Source organism: Antennarius striatus, chromosome 15 (genome assembly GCF_040054535.1).
Source record: "Antennarius striatus isolate MH-2024 chromosome 15, ASM4005453v1, whole genome shotgun sequence".
Taxonomy (NCBI): Eukaryota; Metazoa; Chordata; class Actinopteri; order Lophiiformes; family Antennariidae; genus Antennarius; species Antennarius striatus.
This window is the reverse complement of record NC_090790.1, coordinates 2,428,992-2,453,546: the sequence shown is the minus strand read 5'-3', so window position 1 is coordinate 2,453,546 and position 24,555 is coordinate 2,428,992. Positions and strand designations below refer to the sequence as shown.

Genomic DNA, 24,555 nt, shown 5'->3' with positions numbered 1-24,555 from the left:
AGAGGTACCACTGTAAGTGGAGGTACCGCTGTATGTATATGTATGAACAAACTCACTTTCATTGACAGTGTCAAATGAAATGCAGGGAAACGCCTCAGAGAGCTACCAGCGCAATTCCACAGTTACATCCATGAAACAGACAACAGAGATAACTGCTTCTGCTATTCCTTGTCTCTCAGGTCATGCTTCTACTGACTGAGAGCCTCAGCAAGATCCACTAACAGGACAATGGAAACAGAAAACAGTCAGAAAGTTTTGCTGGATTTCTGGATTGTTCTGTTTAGACCGTTTCCTGAAAATCACTGTTAAGACTGTCATGATACAACACACCTGTGACACTGGGTTCTCTGGTCCTGCTGGAGTGATATTGTTACGGCAAAGGCTAGAAAACATTCTAAAGCTGAAACTAAATCCAAAGCAACCCCACATCGCTGCGTTTAATGGGACTCTGCTTTCATTATTCTGTGCTGAGATGAGGCTTCATGTGTTCAAATCTAATTTGACGTGTTTACAATTTCCAGCAAAATAATATGCTGCCAATCCTTCTTCTAATAGCAGTTTGTGTGTGTGTGTGTGTGTGTGTGTGTGTGTGTGTGTGTGTGTGTGTGTGTGTGTGTGTGTGTGTGTGTGTGTGTGTGCGTCTGTAACAAATCTATGTTCCCAGTTCAATCAAAACAGTCAAATGAACTCATATTCAATGAAGTTGGTGGTGCGCCACATACTTTTCTCATTTTTCAATAGCATCAACTGTAATCTTTGATGAAAGCCAGAAGATTAAACTCTGATAGATTTTTTTTTTAAAATAATAATGTTGCTGTTTTTTTATTTATTTTTTTAAAGAGAACATTTAAGGGGAATAACAAATCAAATATCTAATTTTTAGTTATCATCATATCAGCATTCTCCTCACTGAACACATCGATGGAAGCTGTAAGACGATGGTCATGTATACACACCTCTATTTAAAGAATGTGACCTGATTGATTTTATTGATCATGGGGCATAACATGTATTGATCTTGCGCACCTTCCTTCGATACGGGGGCACACAGTTAGCTTCAAAGCTAACATGATGATTGTAGTTGACAAATAAATAAAATAATACACATTCAAATTATTTTCCATCTATGGGATTCAGGCTTGGATTGTGACATAAAAACCTTTACTGATACTGTTCGCTAGTGATTTTTTTTTTTAAAGAAGTCCCCATTATCTCCTCATCAAAGCTTAGCTTAGCTGTGATGCTCCAGGAAAGGACTGAGAAATTTCTCCTGTCTTTCTACAAGTGAGAAATTCAGAAGATTTAAAGTGATATTACATTTGATATGTAGAATGAAGTGTTCATTACATGCAGTACTGACTTACACATAAAAGAGATTTCCATCTCCGTAACATTGATAAAATCATAATCTACTGAATATTTAGATAAGGTATCAAACAGGAGAGTTTCAATTACATTTTTGTTCTGTAGCTGTATTTTTTTTTTTTTATGTGGACATCATTAGTCTCTTTTGGATATGAAAAAAACATTGTCTTCATTTTTATTTTTTTTGACGTACACCCCCACCTTCCTCATCTCCTGATCTCTTTCTGCCTTGAGGGAAAAAATTACCCTCCATCGAAGCGCTCAGGCTTTGGAATTTGGAATTGAGAGCCCATTTACATGCACTGATTCTTTCTGTCAGATCTTACCATCCAAGTCGTTCTCTGGCGTCTCTGCTGTGAACCAATCACTGGCCGGACCCGTCCCATTGGCTGTCATGGCTGCTACCTGGAAACTGTACTGACTGCCCTTCTCCAAGCCTGTAGGCAGTTTACAAAGATCAAGTCACAAATGCAATTTCTACCTAAATTAACAGGCTACTCACCCTGTGCTGATATGTCACAAGTTATTTATATATATATATATATATATATATATATATATATATATATATATATATATATATATATATATATATATATATATATATAAAGATGATCGCAATCACCTTGTCTGTTGTGTTACATTGCGATTGGTATTCTTATGCAGTGCAGTGAAAGAAAGAAGAAGGCATTGACATATCTGTGTGTATGTATTTCATTATTTGGAAATACTTGATGGTCATGTAAAACAACTGGCCCTTTGAGAGCAAATTAACTTTACGAGGTGCATTGAATGCAGCATTAAGCTGCTGTCCCAGTATACTCATAAATGACAACACAGTACAGTCTCTCTGCAAGAGACAAATGTAGAAATGTATTTTTTCAGGCCACACAGAGTACCAATGTGACCTTCAAATAAATTAACTTGAACACGTCATGTTAAAGTTTCCTAGATGTTTGATACAAGAGCACTAAGAAAAGTTTATTCTAGGAATAGCACATATAAATTCAATCATTAAATAAAGTTTATTCCGAAACTTGCGCCCCTTAAGACTTCTCCTTCTTCATGTGGAGGAAACAAGTTTCCAGTAGTCCTAGGCTTATACTGTTGGTTCTGACAATGAGATTACATTTAAAATACTGTTTTCTTCCTACTATTTTATTGCTATATTTAGAATACTTTCTTTTTCATTTTGACAAGCCTCAGGAAACAGAATATTTCAGGAGTCACTGATAAGAGGGTTTAATGTATCAAATTTTAATCTCCTTACTCAAGCTGCAATGTTTCATTTAATTGAATGGGATTTGGTTTCCTGTTATTATTTTTATTATTCATACAGGAAAAAAAAAAGTGATTATTGCTGATGGCGAGGCTTGTAGCAACACATCAAATTTAGCACAAACATAAACTCTGTCCCCGGGGGAACAAAAGCCTGTGAGAAAAAAAAACTGATGAAGATACCATCAGAAGAACATAATGGAAAAGAAACATCATCCATTCATTCAAATCTTGCAAAGCACAAAATGAAATAATAGCTGGTGGCAGTTTAAATGAACACGCACATGCACGCACACACACACACACACACACACACACACACACACACACACACACACACACACACACACACACACACACACACACTCAGAGTCTTGCTCGTTCTGTCTCTCCAATATACATACCCAAAATAATGAAATAAATCAAAAAAATAAAATAAAGATAGAATATAATGAAATAGAATAGAATGGAATCCATAGAAATTCAGAATATATCCATGACTATTCTATTTCAGTGACATGATTAGGGTACATATTTCTTGCCTCAAGAAAATAAAATGAAAACATGTCAAACTGCAGAGTCTCACCTGTAAACAGGTACCAAAAGTTGTTGGGCTCTATTGCCTCTTGATCTCCACGGCGACCAGTCTTCCTGTACTTGATTTTGTAGGCAGTGATGATGCCGTTCTGTGCGCTACGTGGAGGTGGTTGCCATGACACCTTGATGCTCTGAAAAACAACAGAAAAAAACTCAATAAAAGCATGATGGTATTTGGTTTGGTTACACATGACTTGGAGGGGGGGGGACTGGGGAGAACGGCTTGCCCGATCTGAAGGGGAGTAGTGTTGTGTGGTTGTTCTTCTGCGCTTGACAGCTTATCCATTACAAACACCATGTCCATAACTGCACTTGGCACCAGGACACCCTAGGTCGAAGGTCAATGATGTATTTTATATTTGTACCAGCTGATCTCAAACACTGTGTCTGGGGCCCTCCAGTGAAGAGAAGAGCCGACCTGCCACGTGATCACTACATTGTGGTGAGTTGGATCAGATGGTCGTGGAGGTTTCGAGGTAAACCTTGCAAAATAAAATGAAACATTAGGATTTGTTGGTAAATCTAATAGAGGATTACTTGGTAAATCTGTCAGATTAGTTTTAAGCCACCACCTCTGGGAGAGTCTCAAACACATACTGGGGGTGCTTTCAGATATGAAATCTGTTCAATAACACCATTGCTGGTGTGTAGAAGCTGCAGGCCACTGGTGGACACCACAGGTTAGGAATGTGAGGATCTCCTCAATCCCACAAATATTCCATGAAGGAAGTAGAGACAGGGGACAGATGTTAGTTTTCTCATCACAGGAGTTGAGGTATGAAGGGTATATAATCATATATAAAATATTTTGTAGGAACAGCTCCCGCAGGGGGGGGGGGTCCACCCTTACTTCCTCAAAGCTCTTGATGCTCTAGGATTAACACACCTCTGCGATGTTGGGTGGACATCAGGGTCAGTGGGGATCTTATTCCTCAGCCTCCAAAGGAATGTCAAATTCAGGATTCCTGAGAGTCCAGACATGAGTCAATCCTAAGATTCTAGAGGAACAATGCAGTAGTAGGAGAGTTTGTCACGATCCATTACACCTGTGACAGGTCAGGATCACCTGGCACAGTCAAGTGGTGAAGTGTTTAGTTTGTGTGACGGAGCTGGGATGAAGATCAGCACTTCTAAATCTGAGGTCAACTATAGATTGCCCATTCTGGGTTGGGAAGGACTTTCTACCCCAAGTGGATTAGTTCAAGTACAGTATCTTATGGTCTTGTTCATTATGGGAGGAAATGGAACAAGAGATTGAAAGAGAGATTGGGGCAGTCTCTACAGTGTTGGAGGCAGAACCAGCAAGTTGTTGTCAACATGAAGCAGAGGGAAGGGAAGTTTTCAATATAATGATTGACGTTCCTACCATCACCTATGATAACAAACGTTGGATTGAAACCATAAGAACAAAAACATGTAAGAGATTCAAGGAGCCAAAATGAGCTTTCTCCACAGGTTGGCCAGGCTCTAGCCTAAACTTAACCCCAACTTTTACCCCTAACTCTAAACCTAACCTTACCCTAAACCAAAGATATATGGTAAAGCACTCAGAGTTGTTTTCCTTAAAGTCAAGAGTAGTGGAGTGAGGGACCTCAGTTATCTGTTCAGGGAGGAGACTCTAGAGAAGACTCAGGAGAAGATAGAATTCTGACCTGGTTTGGGAAAGCCAAAGCTCAGAAACACAGAAATCTCAGACATTCTTCTCCCCAAGTTGGATGGTGGAGAAGAATGTCTGGGATCTTTTCCTAAGACGGCTGCACCTACACCCCAGACTCTGATAATCGAAAAAAGATACTGTCAACTGTCAAACACCCGGGGTGTGAGCTGACAGTGGGAGGCGTCAGCTCACCTCCGGAGCACTGCCGAGGCGCCCTTGAGCGAGGCGCCCTTGAGCAAGGCGCCGTCCTCCTCACAAGTTGCTCATGTGGGTGCTCCACAAAGGGGGCTGCTCGCCACGCTACCTCCCCCCGCATACCTACAGGCCCCCTTGTGTGTGTGTGCTACAGGGGTCTGTGCTCACTAATATGTATGCATGTGTTGGAACCACTAACTAGAGTGTTCATTATTAATTTCCCTTCGGGGCTCAAAATCAGTGGATAAACTTAAAATTAACACCAAAAAAAAATTACTAAAATATGAATGTGGCCTGTTGACGGTCTGTTGTCACCCCAGAGAGGCACGAATAGTTCCAAACCTGATCACCCACCAGAGGACAGAGGTCTGGTTTCTGTGTATAAGAATCTGATGTTGAGACGACGTTTGTTAGTATAACTGTGAAAGCAGATCTGTTCAGAGAACTGTGTGTTCGTGTGTGTGTGTGTGCTTGTATTTCTAGCATGAATTTTAATTGCGTTATTTGCATGTTAACAATCAACCTATGACACACACACACACATACACACATATACAAACACGCAAATACACACCCACGAACAGATGTTTACTCTGCCCCTCGTGTGCTCTGCACGCTGATGATACTTTCACAATGGCCCCGTGTGTGTGGTCCCAAAATTCATGAATGAAGATTAATGAACTAGAAAGCCATCATTTATTATCTAGTTTTAGCTTCACCTGCTAAATGCCTAGCAAGAAAAGATTACTTCTAATAACAGTCATGTAAATTGAAATTGTATTTCATGGTGATAGTGTGATTTCAGTGGGCGATGTAAGAAAGTCAAGAACTGTATAAGATGAAATGATTTTAAACTATGATTATCTACTCTCTAGTGTCATGTTATTCTTTATTCTAATAAATGACTAAATCTATATCTAAGAATTCTATTCTATTATTATTCTATTTTATTCTAAAATCTCTAAAAGACAGCACACTTTCTAGCAGTTATAGCCTGAAGGCTAAAATGATTATTCGAGTTAAAAAGTGTTTAAAAAAATGTTCCAACTATGCCAGGATCTTTGAGATTCTGGAGTCATTTTCTGTTTACTTTCTGGGGGTTTTAATTGTAAATTGAGCAACAATTTCCTCCAGGTGTTTTTCCTTCAGCATTTTGTAAACACTAAGCTGCTAAATTGTTTTGTGGTCTCTGAAACTTTAAATGATTATGCACCACCAGGGGGGTTGTAATCACTTTGGTAACTGAATGAACATGTCATTTTCCCATTTCTTATACAGGATTGCATAATAGTATGATTATTACATGATAAATATAATTATACAAGGGTAAATGAGGCAGGCAGGTGAGGTTGGACAGTTGCCGTAATGGAGGTCTTTTTGCCTGACATCCAATTCTCTAAAGAAAGAAAAAATGTACATGAGAGCCATTGATTTTTTTAGGCCTCACAGTGTTTTAGATGATATGAGCCAATCAGAAACCATCCTTTTATTTAGAACCAAACACACAGACGAAGATGGCCACTTACACAAGTACAGATTGTATGGCGTACATTCACACATCTGTTGACAGTATTAAATTAGCACACATACAGACACTCCAGAGCGATGGCGCGTGTCCCCCTCCATCAGCCGTGGTGCAAGTCATCGGGCCGACGAGCAGTTTAAACATTCACCAGTGTCACTGTGACAACGGCCACGGAGGAATTCATTAACATTTAGCTGCACCTGTTCCCTCTGTTGCTCCTCATTCTGCTAATTGATTACAGCAGAACTGATTACCGAGAGGACGAAGGGAGAAAATATGAAATAGAAAATGATGGAAAGTGGGAAAAAATTGGAAGGGAAATAAGGTTCCAGCAAGATTCCTCCATATTAGCCATCTTACTTCTGCTCTCTCTGGTCAGACGTCACCATATGGTTCATTAACTAATGAGTCCCTTTGACAGCACATTAGGCTGTGAGGTCTCCTTGGAAACTGGAAGATAAATGCATGTTGCAAACACATCCTCACAGATGAATCATGCAGCCGCAGTAGCTCAGTCCACTACGTCTTGGACTGAGGACCGGAAGTTGCTGGTTCAAGACCAGTGTGGGCCAAAAATGTGAATGGAATGGAACTGCTAGTTACAGGTTCCAGTTCACCTCCTGAACACTGCTGAGGTGCTCTTGAGCAAGCTGCTCATGGTGCGCCACTGTACCTCTCATTATCAGTATGCCTACAGACCATATGTGTGATTATGTGTATGGGCCTATATGTATAATACAGTGGTGGTCAAATGTTTACATTATTTTATTTTTATTTTTTATTTTATATACTGATTATAATCCCCGCAATACATACACTTGTAAAGAACATAATGTCATGGCTGTCTTGAATTTCCAGTTATTTCTACAGCTCTGATTTTTCTCTGATATAGTGGTTGGAACAGACCCTTCTTTGTCACAGAAGACATTCATGAAGTTTGGTTCTTTTATGATTTTATTATGGGTAAACTGAAAGTGTGACCAAATCTGCTGTGTCAAAAATATACATACAGCAACATGAATGAGCAATTTTGTAGACTTAGAAAGTTGTGTCAATGACATGAGCTTCATAGCATGGCTTCTTAACTTCTTGTGAGTGATCATGAGTGACTACAGCCAGTGACTGAAGTCACCATTTAAAAAAGGCTCATTGGATAAAAACACCCACAAACGCTACAATGGGAAAGTCAAAGGAGCTCAGCACAGATCTGAAAAAGAGAATCATTGACTTGAACAAGTCAGGAAAGTCACTTGGAGCCATTTCAAAGCAGCTGCAGGTTCCAAGAACAACAGTGCCAACAATTGTTTGTAAGTATAAAGTGCATGGCACAGTTTTGTCACTGCCACCATCAGGGAGAAAACACAAGCTGTCACCTGCTGCTGAGAGAAAACTGGTCAGGAGGGTGAGGAGTCAACCCAGGAGCACCAAAAAGCAGATCTGCCAAGATTTAGAAGCTGCTGGAACACAGGTGTCCGTGTCCACAGTCAAGCGTGTTTTGCATCGCCATGGACTGAGAGGCTGCCGTGCAAGAAGGAAGCCCTTGCTCCAAAAGTTTGCTGCTGATCACATGGACAAGATAAGACCCTCTGGAGGAAAGTTCTGTGGTCAGATGAAACAAAAATTGAGCTGTTTGGCCACAATGCCCAGCAATATTTTTGGAGGAGAAAAGGTGAGGCCTTTAACCCCAAGAACACCATGCCTACCATCAAGCACGGTGGTGGTAGTATTATGCTGTGGGCCTGTTTTGCTGCCAATGGAACTGGTGCTTTACAGAGAGTCAATGGGACAATGAAGGAGGATTACCTTCAAATTCTTCCAGAAAACCTAAAGTTATCAGTCCGAAGGTTGGGTCTTGGGGGCAGTTGAGTGTTCCTACAGGACACTGACCCCAAACACACATCAGAAGTGGTAATGGAATGGCTAAATCAGGCTACAATTAAGGTTTTAGAATAGCCTTCCCAAAGTCCTGACCTAAACCCCATTGAGAACGTGTGGACAATGCTGAAGAAACAAATCCATGTTAGATGTCAGATATTTTTTACCCAGCTGATTTGGTCACATTTTCTAACTTCATGATTGTTTTTTTGTGACATAGAAGTATCTGTTCCAATCATTGTATGAGAGAAAAACCAAATTTGTAGAAATAACTGGAAACTCAAGACAGCCTGACATGTTCTTTACAAGTGTATGTAAACTTTTGACCACCACTGTACTGTATATACATGTGCAATATTTGGAGTGAAAAACAAATAATGTGACAATTAATAATTGACAATGTGCTGCAATGAGAGAGATGCTGTTGATTTAGGGGAAGGGAACCTTACAAGCCAATCGCTTCTACCCGTCAACCCTTTTTTTCTTTTCAGATGTTGTTGCTGATGTTCCAACACTGATGAAAGTGAAATCTGTTGTAATAACATGTCTGGAAAGAAGAAAATAAACTGAATAACTACAAATAAATAAATTTATATAAATGTTTTATTGCTGGTGTTATTACCACTGCGATGGCTGTTTTTACTGCTGCTACTGTTATTGCTGCTTTTATGAATACTGCTATTACTGCTATAAATACTGCTGATAATGTGATTACCACTGCTATAGTTATTGTTGCTATTCTTCCCTTTTTTTTGCTTTTAATATTTTTTGTCCACCACTGTTATTGGTGTTTCTGCTATACTGTTATTACCACTGCTACTATGGTTTTGCTGTAGTTGCTGTGGTTATTCTATTACCGCTACAGTCATGACTCTGCTAATAGTAATTGTACTACTGTTGGTAATGGTATTACTGGTGCTGATACTGTTATTTCTCTTGTTATTACTACTATTTTTGTTGTTTATATTATTATGCTGGTTATATTATCCCCATTTTTACTACAACAATTACTGTTGATAATGTTTTTGATGATCCTAATCCAGTTATTACTGCTGGTAATGTTATTATAGTTGCTACTTTTACAATTCTACTGCCATTACTGCTTTTATTTATGGTAATGTTATTATGTACTACATGATTGCTCAGAAACTTATTTCTATGAATGGTGCTACACATTGCTGCTGTTACAGGTGCAAAGACTTCTGAACCTGCAGTTTCTAGAAATCACCCCCTGCACACCGGTTACATAAAGTAGGGAATCATTCAGTGTGAAATGTCTGAGGGAACTGAAAGCATACACACATAGATTTTAATTTTACCTCTGTTGCTTGCCTACTCTCACACGTTAACCTTTGATTCCTGATTAGTGAGGCTAATCCTCCTGCTGCTAACCGAAACACCTCAACTACAATTTGCTGTCTTCATTAAGCTGCTAAGTATCATCTCCTTCACTGTGTAAACTGAACTACACAGAATCAGCTGTTTTCAGTTCTACATTCCTCTGAATATAAAGCAGAGGTGAAGTGGCCTCAGGCTGCAGTGTTGACTCATGTCTCTGCTTCTGTTTTATTTTCTGTCTGGGTGGAACAGAAACATGCCGGAGATGAAATCCCTCCTGCTGCTGCTTTGTATTCACATGTAGTAAACATTGCAAAGCAGAGACAACTGACAATATGGCCTCCTTAACACCTTTAAACGTTTAATTAAATGTCTTTATTAATTTTCCATCAGACGACACATAAAATGTAGAGGTTTGCAGAAAGCTGATGAAGATAATCAGTACGATTACAAAACAAAGACGATAATCACTGGAAAAAATATATTAGGAAAATGAATAAAACAACACTGCTGCTACTGAATTGAACTGAACATCAGATGACACATCAGTGTTAGCTGTCTGATGTGGAAACATGTCTCCCTTACGCAGCCTTACTCACTATCGGGGAAAACCGAAAGGAAGTTTTAGTCTGTGGAACTCGAGAGAGAGCTTGTACATTCGTCTGCAGGTCCTGATGAGTGTGTGTTGTCACTGGTTCTACTGGCTTTCATACTGAAGGACTATTACTAAGGTCCCAGATCATCATAAGACCATAATTGTTCTTCTTGTGAACATATAATACTTTTGTAGGTCAAGAAATTACTTAGAAACCTCAGGTCTGTGATGCTGGTTAGACCTGCAGACAAATAAAGGTTTGGTGTGCTTCACTTAATCCAGTCATTACTACTGAATGTCCTGAAGTACTTCAGGATTTCATGTCACTGAGTAGATTGACCAATTAAAGGATGAAAAACATTAGAAAAAAACGCAACGTGGAACCGATTCAGAAGGTGTCCCTTTGTTTCTGTAAGCTGAGCTACAGTGTATGAGCTGCATACTGAGCACCTCATCCATGCTGTGACCTCCACACACACACACACACACACACACACACACACACACACACACACACACACACACACACACACACACACACACACACACAGACACACACACACACACACACACACACACACACACACACACACACACACACACTCACACATACACACAGCCAGGTGCGTAAACACTGAATTAAATCTGTGATTGTTTGTTCATGTCCTCTAGTAAAGGTTTAAAGCACACAAAGAGAGAGAGAGAGAGAGAGAGAGAGAGAGAGAGAGAGAGAGAGAGAGAGAGAGAGAGAGAGAGAGAGAGAATATAAAGTCCTCTGGGGAAGAGGAGCAATCACTTGGAGGGTAAACTGACTCTATTTGCTCTGCAAAACAACATTCAAAACAATGCTTCGTGCAGCGTACATTGTGTGACTGGATAACAATTATTTTATTATATATTAATTGATAATCAGTGCTTTGATTAAGTGAGTGCTGTACTGATTTATGTAAAGGAAGTTTAAGAAAATGTCCTTGGCAAGTTGGCCAAATGTCTTGTTTTTCTAATCTACAATGTTTTTGAAGACTAGACACTACAGGCAACAAATTTGTACTATTAAATCAAAATGATGAATATCTCACACACCTCAGTATGAAACTCCTTTCAGTCCCATGCATAAGTGAAAATCTCTGTAGACATCCTGCTTAAGTGTTACCATAGTCACCAATCGATTTTGCATAAACAGATCACTCAAGTGTGTTATTGCCACCACGGAAAAAAAACAAAAAAAAGCCTCATATTTCAGATTGTCGAAATGCCATTTTAAGTAGAGTTAGGACATAAATCAGGGTAAGCAATTCGAAACCTGAGGAATAAATTGTTTCTTGTTGACTTATAGACTATTATGGATAGACTGATAAACTGTTCCATCATTAGTGTTACTTTTAAAAACTAAAAAACCCAACCCTGTCCCCCTCGTAAGGTGGCATCCTGGTCATCCTCAAGCTCGGGTCTTCTACCAGAGACCTGGGAGTTGAAGGGTTCTGTACAGTATCCTAGCTGTTCCTAGGACTGCACTCTTCTGGACTGAGGCCTCTGGTGTTGTTTGGGATCTTTTGGAGCCACTCTCCCAGTCTGTGGGTCACTTCTCTGAGGAACCATGATGACCATTAACCTTCCACATCCATACCAGCTGCCCTTTCAAAACTACCTACTTCTCAACTTCTCTTCCTTCTTTCAGAGGTTGGGGTCAGCTGGTATTGCCACATTTATCACCACTACCCTCTTCTGCTCTTTGTCCACCACCACTATGGTTAACCTGAAGCTTTTTTTTAGTCTGGAAGCTGAAGTTCCACGGACGTTTGGCCTTGTTGTTGGCATTGGGTACTTCTATTCCATGCTGGGTACAGATGATCCTGTACATCATCTTCAGCCACTTGGTTCTCTTCATTTATGCTGTTCCAGGTAGCATCTTACAACCTGCTACTATCCGCTGGATTGTGTTTACACAGTCTGTACCTTGGATCTAACCTACTGTGGTAGATCCTTGCCTTTATGTCTCTTGTATTTGGGGCCTGTTTGATGCTGTCGTGATCAGTTCCTCCGTGCTGTCTGTCAGTCCACTCTTTTCCTACTGGTAATAAAAGGATTTCTTGATGTCTGCCACTTCTTTCATTTGGTATATGCCACTTAGGGGGCTTGCCTCCATCTTTGATACTCTTTCCTAAATGTCTGTCACTGAGGTGGTAACTAGCTCTTGTTCTCGGAGGTTGGTGTGATCAGCTGTTAGGTCTACTAGCCATTGAGTATTGGTGTTGTATGATGCCTCTATCTCCCATATGACGTTCCTTCTCAGGTTTTGGTGGACATCATTGGTGGACAATCTCTTCAACCGGGTGTTGAGTTGTTTGATAGTGTTCAGTTCCTCAGATATGGAGAGTTTGTTGAATTTCCTGCATGCCCCTTTATTCATCATGTTCCCCTTTTGCATTTCTCCTAGCTGGTTCTCCATGTTGCCCTTACCTTGGCCTCTAACCATCTCTTCCATGGTGGGTACTGCTCGCTACGTCTTAAGTCCATCTGGCACCAAAGCATCCCAAAGATTACTGTTGCTGTACTGTGTATCATCTTGTTTGTGTCAGAGATCGTTCCTGTAGGGATGCTCCATATTGCAGTACTTGACAACTCAGTTTTGATATTTACCAGTTGATGATGAAGACATTCCCCACTGACCTGGCGTTCTGGCCCCATATTGCCGTAGCATTGATGTACAGCAGCTTTCCAGAAGCTCCAATTTTTCAGACCTTTCTGTCCAGTTTTGTCTTTTTTCAGTCCAGTAGCCCAATTTTCTCTTTATATATACAGGACAGTGCACCCTCGTTACTCATGGCCAATGCATCCAGGAACCACACGCGAATAACAAATTCCACAATATAGCGACAAACTATTTATCATATTATTTACAGCAATTTAAACGTTTATGAACCCTCCCCATACTAATATTAAACCAACTTCTATCTGTGTTACCTTTTCCCGCACTCTTATCGGACTTCCGTGAAGACACTTTTGTGTCTCATGGAAGTCCGAGACTCACGAAACATAGCACACTTTCGGATGCCGTCAGCCAATAGCATGCGTGTACGGTATTATGTGACTTCCTACCAAAAATCCACGATGAGGTGAATGCGAGTATTGATGCGTGAATGCGCGAGGGCACACTGTATACATGGTCAGAAAACACCATTTAAATGTATCCAATAGGTTCTAGGGCTGAAAATTATGTAGAACACAGAGAGCATAAGGGAAACCATGAAACACGTTACGTGTAAAAGGTTTTTGCCAAAGCTCTGCTTAAAAATATAACTATGAACCAGATCTCTGGGGTCATCACAGTAAACCACTGAAATCTGTCATGTGTTAGATGGATGTAGGGGTATTCGTCACGTGTTACCTTGACCAACAAGACGACAGAGGTTTAGAATGTACGTGAAGCATCATTCAACTGAACCAACCAGACAAGACCAGAATCTGAAATGTCCGTGGTACTAGTGGTTCTGCTTCTAAAGACCTTTACAGACCCTATACCAGCAAAAAACAGAGGCTGTGCGCAAAAGATTCTTTAAGAGATCTAGAGATATACCATCCAGATAAACCTAAATAGATTAATTATGACATAACATACTGATTTATAAATAAATAAAATGTTTAAAACAGGGTCAACAAAATCAGTTTCCAGCTGTGTAGAATGTGTGTAGCAGTGATTATAATTAATTGAGCCACTTTATTTCATAGTTAATAATTATTACCAATTGAGAGAAGGACAAAAAAACAGCTTAAAATAGCTGCTTTACTTCTTCAACCTAAAATAAACTGAAATAAATAAATAAACTCTTATATGTTAAAAAGAGCTTAACACTAGTAATTTCTGTAACTGAAAAGGCCACCAAAATGTTTATTTCTGCCACCAGTCTTTTCTGTGAATGTATGTCCTGTCTTTGCAGACATGATCTGTGCAGTTACTCGTCCGCAGACATCCATCACAAGCAGTTTTCTCACACACTGCACATATGCTTTCTCCTGGAAGTCCCCATTGCCCTGCCCCAACTCTTCTTCCTGAATAAAATGCAATGTGATCACATGCCCTAAAGGAATTCATCCACCTTTTGGTTGAATCAGGTTGTGTTAATTCTCATTACTCAGCATGCTTTTATAATTACTTTAGTTCGAACATTTCTTCCTCTATTCATGAAAATATTGTATGAGTGTGAATACCTGGATATGAGAAAGAAAATGTGTGTATATGAGTGTGAAATATGCAAAAGAGTGCGAGTGCAAACGACCTGCACAGCCTCTCACAGGCAGACACTAACTGACAGTTTTTGTAATGAACTGCTAAATCTCATTTTGTACCCCCCAAAGTTAAATGAACACTTCACACTGAGCCCAACTGCACTCTATACTGTTAGCTCTTTTAATTATGTTTGAATGAGTCCCAGGCTTCTCTGACTCCTGCGGAGACTCAACAGGAGCTTTAAAGGCTCTAGTCTACAGGAACCTCTAGTAGCTATTCTTAGACCTACAGTGAAGTGTAAAGAGTCGTACACCGGAGTATTCCCAGGAGCCACCACAGATCTTGACTTCAACAAAGACCGCAACCCTGAATTCTGGGTAAAAAGCCTACATTCTGACAAACCAAACCACAGCTTTAATAACGTACAAAGAGTAATACCACACTGGCTGAGGGAAAGTTGTGAAAATGTCGCCTTAGTTAGAGTTTTATACAGATCTACTCACAGACCATGAGTGGATGCTGCCTAATAGATTAATACACATTAGCTGAGCTGGGGTTTAATTAAAACCACGAGTACCATAATAGGTGAAAACAGATGTGTCTAACTTGACAGCACTTGAGCTGAGCTGACAGCTGATCTCTCATTGCTTCTGTCTCATCCCCACATCTTAGTTATGGCAGCATCCATTCATTTTTCTGATCTTTTCATTTTTTGATCAGTGATTTGAAAATGTTTTGCACCCAACTAAATATTTGACCACATTTTGATGTAGGCTTTATTGGTCTTGTTTTCATTGTTAAGCCCATCCGTTGATTTAGCAGTTTGTACTTTAGTTTGGTATCGACCTATTAATTACTTGACATTCCTTTTTACAGGCCGCATCATGAGGCTTTAACTGATAAATGGCTCTGACGTGCCCGATCCATCAGCATTGACCTGGCAGCCAATCAGGAGAGGAGCATCAGTCACATGCAGGTAAGAAGAAAGTAAAGGAGGTCAGACTCTTTATGGGCATAAATAATGAAGCGTCTACTCTGGAAACATTCAGTATATCCTCAACAGCAGCTCTCTGAGCAGAATGACAACCCTGACGTTCAAGGCCTAATGTGATGTTATAGTGTACAGGTTGTACACCTGTAATTTTAACATAATTTGTAAAAAAAACAATGTGACTGCAAAGTGGAAACTACCAGAGATCAACTTTGGGCTACCATTTGTCGTACTGTATGTCTCCCCTATTTAACATTGTGAAATAGGGGAGCAAAACAATTCCTGTCCTATGAAAGCCAATTTCGGAGCAGATGCTGAACAATCAGCACGACATCAACGGGACATCCTCATCCTTCAGATGCATTACAGAAAAAAAAAAAAGTTATCTTTGTTATCTTAAAACTCTCTCATATTAACTTTTCAGACACAAGGCAGCTCCTTCGCGTGTAAAGGAGGCAGCTGAGGTGGTTTGGGCATCTGGTGCGAATGCCTCCGGGGGCCTCCCTAGGGAGGTGTTTCTGGCACGTCCAGCTGGGAGGAGACCTCGGGGCAGACCCAGGACCAGGTGGAGGGATTACATCTCAACACTGGCCTGGGAACGCCTTGGGATCCCCCAGTCAGAGCTGGTGGGGTGCATATGGCCGGGGAAATAGGAGTTTGGGGTTCCCTGTTGAAGCTGCTGTGGATGAGCGGATGAAGATTGATGCATGGATGGATGTAAGGCAGAAGAGAAAACAGCATGTATGAATGTATGTATGAATTTGTATAAATGGTACAGAAGAATGCCAAATCCTCCATCCTGTGTCCAATGGCTGGAAGAGCTCAAAATCCATTTGGATGGAGAGCTCTCTGACAACAATAATTGCTCTATTCTGTCTCTCAGTGGTGTGAAATTCCAGCTTCAGATGGTAAACAAGCCACCGCCTGCTTCTACCGCCTCACAGACAGCTCTCACACATTACACATCACATGAGCCCAGGCCCATTTGCCTGGTTGTTATAGTTTATGTGGGCTGGTGTCAATGCTGTGATGAGATCCTAACAACCAAACTGGGAACCCCCAAGCTGACTGTGGTGTGGAACTGCATGACATTTAGACTGCAGTCAGGCTTTCATCACCTGGTGCACGTCAAATAATAGCCCAATCTTGACTAATAACTAATATGTGTTTGTTGTCTGCATGCCTGTAACCACCAGCTGCAGTCTCTGCATCTTCTTGTTTCTGCCGCAATTATTTAAACCTTCTGACACAACACCGGAATCAAACGCTCATTGATTTTCCGTTCTTCTGCACACATGAGGTGTTCCACACAGACTTCAGGTTAAGAGACTGAGAAAGATTTACAGAATAGCTGCTGAATTTTCTTCTTAAACTTTAATTACACCTCCAGAGCTCATTTCCTCTGGATGATGAAAATTAATTCTGTGGCCTCAGCAGGATTATTATGCAGAGCAGACGATTTATGTAAGAGGCCACATTGTTTTTCTGTGCAGAGGCAAATTACCCTAATGGATGCATGGATGCATGGCTGGATGGCTGGATGCATGGCTGGATGGCTGGATGCATGGATGGATGCATGGATGGATGGATGCGTGGATGGATGCATGGATGGATATGTTATACTGCCTGTGTTGTACTGTCTGTGTTGTGTCTGCCTGTTTTACTGCCTATATACCATGGGTCAGAGAGGACTGCAATTTCATCTGTGCTGTATGTCGTGCATATATGGTACACTTGACAATAAAGCTGACTTTGACTTTTGACTTTACGTGACAGGATAGATGTGAAACTGTCTTCCGGTTTTTATTTTTTTATTCGGAGCCGACTGACCCCGCAAAAGATATGATCGTTGACATTTGATCCAAGACAAGCGGTTCAAACGGCTTCTTTTACTGATATAATCAGACGGCAGGCACCGCTTCTGTCCATATAGTTGCCATCGTACAAGCGGTGATGCATTTATTCATGTGATTCGAACACGTCTCGCAATTCGTGCATTTTGTCACGTGATGCAAACGTCTCATAATTTGTGTATTTTACGTAGCACTGTGTCTTATTTTGAAAAACCCCTTTGAAGTCTGGCATAAGTGACACAAACTGTATATAATTATGTTAGAAGCCTATGGACTAATTTGTTTTTGTTCAAAATCAATTCGAAGAGCATGTTTTTGGTTTTTATGTGCAATAAAATATAATTTGTTCCATTTTCGAATTTGACTGTGTGTCTATTTGGCCACAATATTTCAATATAGCAAGTCATAGGGAAATAATAACTATCTCTTCATATAGCTGAAGTTGTGCTGAAGATAAACATACCAAGCATGGGTATGTGAAATCATTTTTAATGTGGAATATAGAGACAAATATCAAAAGTACCAAAAAGCAGCCGAAATAGGTCAAGGGTCTAAGGGTTAATGAAACTCTTACCTGATATACACCTGACATACATCTTACCCGACACGCACACACACACACACACACATACACACACACACACACACACACACACACACACACACACACACACACACACACACAAGTTAGCAAAATGAGGCCAGATCACCAGAGAACAACGACTGACTGATGCCAGTCAGAAGTATGTCAGAATTAACAGCCATCAGTCATTTCCTCAGTGGGGACCCAAGAGAATCACAAGATGTAAGAAAGTATTCTTGCATTTTGATAAAAAAATTGACATACAATCATTTTCACTGCATGACGCTTTTTGTATCAGTGAGAACAGAGAGGTGTTTTTGTTGGTTCTGTGTCGATATGTGGACAGAGATAGGATGGAACAAAAGCTAAAAAACATTTTTTTTAAATAAACTCACCCTGGACAGGACAACTTCTAAGGTGATGTTCTGAGGCGAAGCACTGGGAACTGTAGAGATAAACACAAAGAAACCTGGTTACAACTGCATACGAGCTTATTCAGAAGTCAAAGATAAACAGCTGCTCACACAGATAACAGTACATAGAGAACAAAGGCATCCTCCAATTTGCAAAACTATGTGCTACTTTTACCCTCTCATGTATACAAAATTGAATTACAGAGATATAGCAAGTACGAATAACATTTCTCACAAAAGAAATTCACACCAGTGAGATTTAATCCTAATTATCCACCTTAATAAACTGGAGCACCGTCATCATTTTTACAGTGCTGGCTGCCTGCTGGGCCGACACTGTCGGGTGTCAGATTACTGCTGTCAATCAATCATCCTGATGACATCAGCGCAGACAAGATTGACAGTGTTTATCCTCCAAGAGCTGAAGTGTGTCGGTACAGCCAAACACGACTCGTCCCCACCCCCGTTCCCCTGAATGATCAGGACACCAGACGGATTCATTCAGCATTCTTTTCTAGACTATTACTCATTTACGTTTTTGTCTTCCTAATGATCTTTAAGACAAACACATCACAGGACACGGGAGCTCAGTGAAGCTTAACTTTTACTGGTTGTTATGTTAATGCCTGGCACTAACAAAAAAATAAAAAATAAAAAGCACTGCTTGCAGGGATGTGGGCTCTAGTGGGAGGGGGCGTTATAAAATGTAGTCATGTTGCCCTAAAACATGTATGAGCTTACAGGCCTGTTCGCTATCCACCAACAGAATGGTAATTTTCATCCTATTCACCCCTTAAAATACACACACACACACACACACACACACACACACACGCACACACACACATACAGAGTGAGGTGCATGCGACTAATGTTTTAAGGGAATGGGAGATGACATTTTAATTCATGTTCAGGTTAGGCTTAGATTACAATGTCTTTGCATATTTTACCCAAATAAAGAGCTATTTGGAACAAAAAAAGAACTGGGTGGGGGACAAAGGAAAATGAAAGAATAAAAAATAATCTAAAAAAAAAAAAGGCAACCTGGTGTGTGGAAAATTAAAGCAATGAAAAAGAAAGATGAGCAGGAGGTACAGTAACAGACAAATAGAGGACAAAACAGAAACTGAAGATGATGAGGAAGATAAATAATGACTGACCAAACAAAAAGAAAACTCATTCACTTTCTTGAAATTGAGAGTCAGTATTGGTCTCATCTTCAGCTGCTTATCTGGAACCATGTCACTGGTTTTACTGGAATCTATCCCAGCTGACATCAGGCAGGAGGCAGGGATACACCATGGACAAGTCTCAAGCTCATCACAGGCCACATAGAGACACAAACACTCACTCACAAACACACTAACTACCTACTTACAATACATAATGGCCAATCCAACAAAGGTGCATGTTTTTTGGTAGAAAAAGAATCAAACCCAGTACCTTCTTGCTATGAGCCAACAGGACTACCCACTGCACGATACCGCCCAAAAAATAAAATCAACATTGTTGAGTGAAATCGCACGTAAAGATATTGTGAATACATAGAGGGAGGAAGAGGACCTCGGTGACGAAGAGGAGGTTGTAAATGTATGGTTCTGTCCTCGTAATTAAAGACAGACATGGGACGTTCACATTGAGAATCATGGCGTGTTGGTTTGAATGAACCCTGCATCTGTCCGAACAGACGCCTGATTAACTGTCAGCCGCTAATCTATTGATTCAGCTGCTGACTGTGAGTGTGTTTGTGTGTGTGTGTGTGTGTGTGTGTGTGTGTGTGTGTGTGTGTGTGTGTGTGTGTGTATGGAAGAGAGAGAGTATTTTCTGGAGGATTCAATGATCCCACAAGTCATTGTTATCATAGAAACGCAGCCGGAAGATTCACAATACAGCCTCTCTGCATCTGTTTGTGTGTGTGATTTCACATATTTATTTATGGTGTGATTGCAGCAGGACAGATGCCTCCATTTTCTCTCACTGTCGGTAAATGGAGCTTTAGTCACAGAAACACAATCAGCACCAGCTGAATTTCAGGCTGAGCTTAAGTTCCACAACATGTTCAAATACATTTCCAAAAAGCAGTAGAATTCTACCAAAATTGAGGCTGAAGCATCAGCATCGGATCCGAATCATCAGCTATGACCCATCAGGAGTGTTTGCATTGGGCTGTGAAAGTGTGGGGATGTATATTCGTGCTTAAGATGATTCAGTGTTGTGTAGCCGCCAACGCTGCTGCCTCTATTGATTTAGTCTTCCTCTCTCAGCCAGGGAGAAGGGATCAAACTGCTATTCATTGAAAGATAGAGAAAAATATTTGTGTGTCCATGTGCTCGTGCTACTCTCTCCCACCAAGTTTCATGAAATCTGTGTCAGATGTGCTTTTGGATTCCTGGTGATAAATGGGCAAAACACATCTTAGTGGACATATCTCGGTTCATGGTCTTGTTCTCTTTGGAACATGAAAGCCCTGCAGAACCCCTCAACTATATGGCCAATGTCATTTCATTCACACCCAAACAAATTTATATCTGGCTGCTCTTAGAAACACCAGATTTATGCAGTTGTGGCCACAAAAAGGGCCTTTTGCCAGGAGCTGTGCAGTTTATTTTGACTGTGTGCACACCTACTGGATGTTGATTAATAATGTAGTAAGGAAGAGATTTTAAACTTCAAACAGACTTAGAGATGGAGGTATATGGTGGAGGTATATGGTGGATGTTCATGGTGGAGGTACATGGTAGAGGTACATGATGGAGGTATATGTTGTTAGTATCTGGTGGAGGTACATGATGGAGATAAATGATGGAGGAACTTTACTGGGCTGTTTGTTTTGTCAGTGAATCCATTTGACACAAGCCAACGTTCACAGCTCAGGTAAACTCTTGGTTCCGTCGGTTGATTATGTGGTGTCACTAAACAATGTCATATAAATGTTTACATATATTTCATATCAAACATGCTGCTGCTGATCTGTGCTCCATGCTATGGTGAGTATGGTGAGGACAGGCTTCTTGTCAAAAACTGTCTCAGAAGCAAAGCTCTAATGCAAATCTTCATCCGCATCAAATCAGCAAAGAAAAATGCTAATGAATGCTCTTGGTCCATCTGCAACGGTGTATTTACAGCACATGACAAAATGAAATAATGAATTCTGTTTCACTGAGTCTGTGTCTGCACTCCATTAGTGTGTGACGCTAAGAGGCTAAAATGAAGCATCTCCTAACTCATCTTCCTGCTTAATTAAAGACATCCAAGTCGCTTAATGAATCCACTGACAGCAGCCAGAGGTGTGTGTGTGTGTGTGTGTGTGTGTGTGTGTGTGTGTGTGTGTGTGTGTGTGTGTGTGTGTGTGTGTGTGTGTGTGTGTGTGTGTGTGTGTGTGTGTGTGTGTGTGTGTGTGTGTGTGTGTGTGTGTGTGTGTGTGTGTGTGTGTGTGTGTGTGTGCGTGTGTGTGTGATGAAGTGGTAAGAGTTGGGGGCGGGGGTCGGGAGGCCATTGGTTTGAATGAAGGGATCAAGGGTGTGTTCTGTGTTCTGTTACTGGCTTTTCCTTCTACTTCCTGCTCCCTCATCCAGACTGATGGTCGTGTCGTGTGAGGCTGCATATGGTCCAGCAATGCTCAGCTTAACAACTCCCAACTTCAAACTAAAACTGGTTTAAACCAGTCACACAACACGCATGCTGTCACAATAATGTAGTTATTTGGGCCCTACTTGTTTTTAGTGTCCAGCAACCAGTTGGTTTGTTCCATTGATGTTTTTATACCTTTAAAATACCTCTGAGGATGTGGCTAAGTGATAGTTTGTTGTCTTTTGGCAAGACTACACAAAAACCACTTCACAGGTTGCCAGAGAAGCAACAATTAAGTGAATTACTTAATTGTCAAACGCAATCATAGAAGGGGCCAAAATTGGAGACACAGACTATGCTGCAGGCCCCCCAGATTTTACATTTATTGGACTTGCAGTATTCTGACCTGAAAAGTTGAATTTGAAAAGATTGCAACTACTTTTTTCCTCATGTATATATTTATTTTAGTTTTTTTTTTTCAGACATGTTAATATAACAGACTTCACTCCTTCATCAAAAAAAAGGGGGGGTGCTTACGGGTAGAAGCCAATAGGCTTGTTTATTCCCGTCCCCTAGATTCAACAATAGACTGGTGGTTGGCCAGGGCCGTGACTTTGACAGACATGCTCTAAAGTCATATGAGTGTTTTCATACAGCAGTCGCAGAGGCTACCAAGCAAGCTGTCATCTGCTCATCAGAGGATATAAGCATTTAAGCAAACACTCTACCACCAAAGAAACAGCCACTGGGAGACAATTAAGGCTCACTATCTTGATCAAGGACACCTTGACAGCTAGACAGCAGGAGCTGGGGATCAAACCACTGAAGCTTCCGGTGAGTGGAGGACCTCTGTACCCCCTGAGACACAGTCATGCTTATATATATTTTTATTGTCTCAAACTACCCGAGTTTTTGAACCTGTTATTTGCCAATATATAATTGTTCACCTGATGAAGATGGATGGATGGATGGATGGATGGATGGATGGATGGATGGAACACTAAGTGCTTCATTCACCAGGTGAACCAGTTTAATGGTTTGGATCAGTGGGTGGGGATTCGAAAACACCAGCCAGTCCCAGATGTGTTAAAATGGATGAAAAAGTGCGCTTTACTGCCTGTCGTGTCAATATCATCTGGATTGATCAGATTAGCATTCGGATTGCTGACGATTTTCTTTCTAATTGCTTTGGAATGGAACCAACCTGAAAGAAATCTCAAGTATGGAAACATTTGGAACTGATGCCGCTTGACAAAGCAGATTTTAATTTCTAAAAAAACTTATTTTCAAGCTCTGTTGCTCACACAGTAGAAAAGAATAAACGACACAGGTCATTTTTTTAGTTTACAGGTGAAGTGTGAAGTTTGTTTTATTCCCATCACCTGACGTACAGTAACAACATGTCATCAATGATGAGGCGTTACCGATCCAGACGTGAGAATGAAGCTAGTGGTGCTGCTGTGATGACGTATCCAAATTCTGACTTTATCTCACAATATAGACTTGTTTTTTATCCAGTGGCCCTAATTCTCTTATGTAGCTCACGCACAAATATTTATATATTTATTTAATATAGACATGCATGAACATGTAATCTATATTTCTTATTGCTTTATTGAACTCTGCAAGGATCAATAATCATAAATCAATTTCCTATAATGTATGGCTATGATATAACAAAAAAAGATTAACACATTAAATTATATTTGGTTTTATTCAGAAAATATATGCAATGCAGGAAACGTCAAAGCGCTGTTTTCTGGGCTCATTGATCATTGTGTGGCTGCAGTACAGACACCCTGCCAAAGAGGGTGCCAGCGGTTCCACAAATAAGGCACCGAGTAATGAAACAGTTTTCAGCACAACTGTCCCAAGGGTTCGAAGCCCCATGGGGCCCCATTCGGACATCACTACACAGTATTGGATTTATTTATTTATTTAAACTCATGTCAAACAAATGCATGTAATACTTACATCCCATTTAGACCTAAAGCTCCTACAACAGTCACACGTGTCTCCAGTGATCATTTCATTGGGTGGTGAAAGGGATCGGAACATACCACTGTGACAAGGGTGGTTGATTGGTGTTAAAAATTTTGTTATGATATACTGTAAATAGTGGGGTTGCTGAGGTTAAGCAGGATGCTTAAACTGGGAGTTATGTGTTCTGTGGTTTTGAAATGTGTTTTGGTAACTTTTGTCACCAGAATTATGGGCGAGTTTGTCTTATGTTCCTTTGCTGGGGCGGTTGGTTGGTACCAACGGTAGAAGGGCCCTGGCTTAGAGAGTTTTGGGGAGTTTTGACTCAGACAGCCGAGAGGGAGGATTTGCTGCTAACAACACGTTTGTTTGTTTTTAACCTTGTGATTATAGAAATACAAAAGAAAGTGTCGATATTTTGATTTTCCCCATTTCTGTACACCTTCCCTTCAACAAAAGAACCCATTTACAAGGTACATAGCCATTGCATCGAATCGTCTGACTATAACCAT

General features: G+C 40.5%; 1 protein-coding gene across 1 annotated transcript in view; it reads right to left on the bottom strand.

Annotated features, from left to right (window-relative positions):
• The window catches only part of dcc (DCC netrin 1 receptor), a 248,505-nt gene that overhangs the window by 76,773 nt on the left and 147,177 nt on the right, over positions 1 to 24,555 (bottom strand). The window contains exons 12-14 of the mRNA XM_068335320.1: positions 18,476 to 18,525; positions 3,230 to 3,371; positions 1,692 to 1,802 (exon numbers count right to left, since the gene is read on the bottom strand). Coding sequence (XP_068191421.1) covers positions 1,692 to 1,802; positions 3,230 to 3,371; positions 18,476 to 18,525 — 303 coding nt within the window. The remainder of the gene's footprint in view (positions 1 to 1,691; positions 1,803 to 3,229; positions 3,372 to 18,475; positions 18,526 to 24,555) is intronic.